At 41.7% G+C, this 1,668-nt stretch overlaps 1 protein-coding gene across 2 annotated transcripts in view; it reads left to right on the plus strand.

Moving 5' to 3' along the window:
- The window catches only part of LOC101861071, a gene marked incomplete at its 5' end in the record, with an annotated part of 10,773 nt that overhangs the window by 4,255 nt on the left and 4,850 nt on the right, over nucleotides 1-1,668 (plus strand). For both annotated transcript variants that reach the window (XM_005107353.3, XM_013087507.2), the window contains 1 exon segment: nucleotides 445-710. In XM_005107353.3, the coding sequence (XP_005107410.2) occupies nucleotides 445-710 (266 nt within the window).

Genomic DNA, 1,668 nt, shown 5'->3' on the forward strand with positions numbered 1-1,668 from the left:
CACACACATAGCCACTTCCCAGGAGGAGGACAATAGATACAGTAAATTATAGATGTATATATAATATATTGTTTGTATATATAACATTTTTCGTGACACCTTTAATCTACAGCACTTATGTATGATGACCTAATTGTGTTGCGAGTGCCGTAAAAGTAAAACGCGCGGGTAGTTGGTGGGTGCTCTTGTGTGGTTTGCTCCTTCTTTCCTATAAAAATATCTAACGTTTCTAACTCCCCTCCTTCTTTTTTGTGTTTGTTACTCTCTTGTAACACCTGTAATCTTCGGCACTTATATGACCTTATTTTGTTGCGTACATGGCATTGGACAGAAGGGCGAGAGCCCAGCTGTTGCTGGATCGATAACATGCCATAAAACTAAACTAAAAGTAAAATACTAACTAAAACAAAATAAAACAAAACTCATTCGTTTCTCTGCACACAGCGTCCATCCTGGCAATCATCATCGGAGTAAGTGCGGGCTTCCTCCTCATCCTGCTGGTCGTGTTCCTGCTCGTGTTTCGCCACCACCGCAATGCGCGCCGGAAGGCGGAGGAGGTCGCAGTTCGCTTCCACAACACGGCTTACGAGAACCCCCCTCTCCCCCAGCCCCCGACGCAGCCCCCGAGTCTCCCCGCTAGCCGGGCCCCGCCCCTCAACGACGATCTGTACCTGGCTCCCAACGAAGTCACCACAGACCTTTACACGCAGGTGAGTCCAGATTCTTAGCTGAACTCTAATGGATCTTGAAAAAAAGTGGTTTTTTTGTGTCAAACTTTTACTTTAAGCGATTTGACACTTATTTGGCCTGTGTGCGCAAGTGTAATAAAACTCTTACTTACTGTCACAAGGCTCATACAGTAAAAACCCTTGCCATCGAAGGTAAGGCATTTTGGGGAAAATCCAAAGAAACTGGGTGGTAAACATCGCCGATTGGTGAGAAGTGACAGCAAAACATAAAAACCCCACTTTAAGCGAACAGTAAAATTTGTAATTGAGTTGAATTTTGGTCACGTGATAAAGTACGTAATAGATTTGCTCTGTGATTCTTAGTGTAGACTTATTTTCATGAAGGGATCTTTCCTTTAAGATTTTTAGCTGAAAATATTTACCTGAAAGTATGCATTACATATTCGACACACGACATTTGAAATATTAGTGCATTTGATTTGAAGGTCGCAGTCAAACTAAGTCGAATTCCGGCGAATTGTGTCAAAATGGTTGCTTTTGCCGCGTCCATGAAGGAAAACGTGGATGGCCCCACGGAATCAAATGCATTTGAAGACTACAGGGGAAAAACGACTGTAGTCACAAACTGAAAATCGCGAGGATACCAATTTTGAACACTTTTTGACTCATTACTGTATTTCTGTTCAACTGTTGGTTGATTATTGTTGTAACATTTCCCATTCAACAACACTTAACAATAAACCACCAGTCAAACAAATAGGAAGTTATGAGTCCACAAGCTTTTAAAATTGGCACCCTCACAATTTCCAGTTTGTTGCTACAGTCGTTTTTCCCCTGTGCTCTTCATTTGCTTTGTGTGCAGTGTGCACGGGGTATAACTATAATAATAATAATAATAATAATAATAGATAGCATTTGTATAGCGGAAATCCCCGCTCAACAGCAGGCTCTATGCGCTTTACACTATATTATTACCCCA

Source organism: Aplysia californica, unplaced genomic scaffold (assembly GCF_000002075.1).
Source record: "Aplysia californica isolate F4 #8 unplaced genomic scaffold, AplCal3.0 scaffold00596, whole genome shotgun sequence".
Classification (NCBI taxonomy): Eukaryota; Metazoa; Mollusca; class Gastropoda; order Aplysiida; family Aplysiidae; genus Aplysia; species Aplysia californica.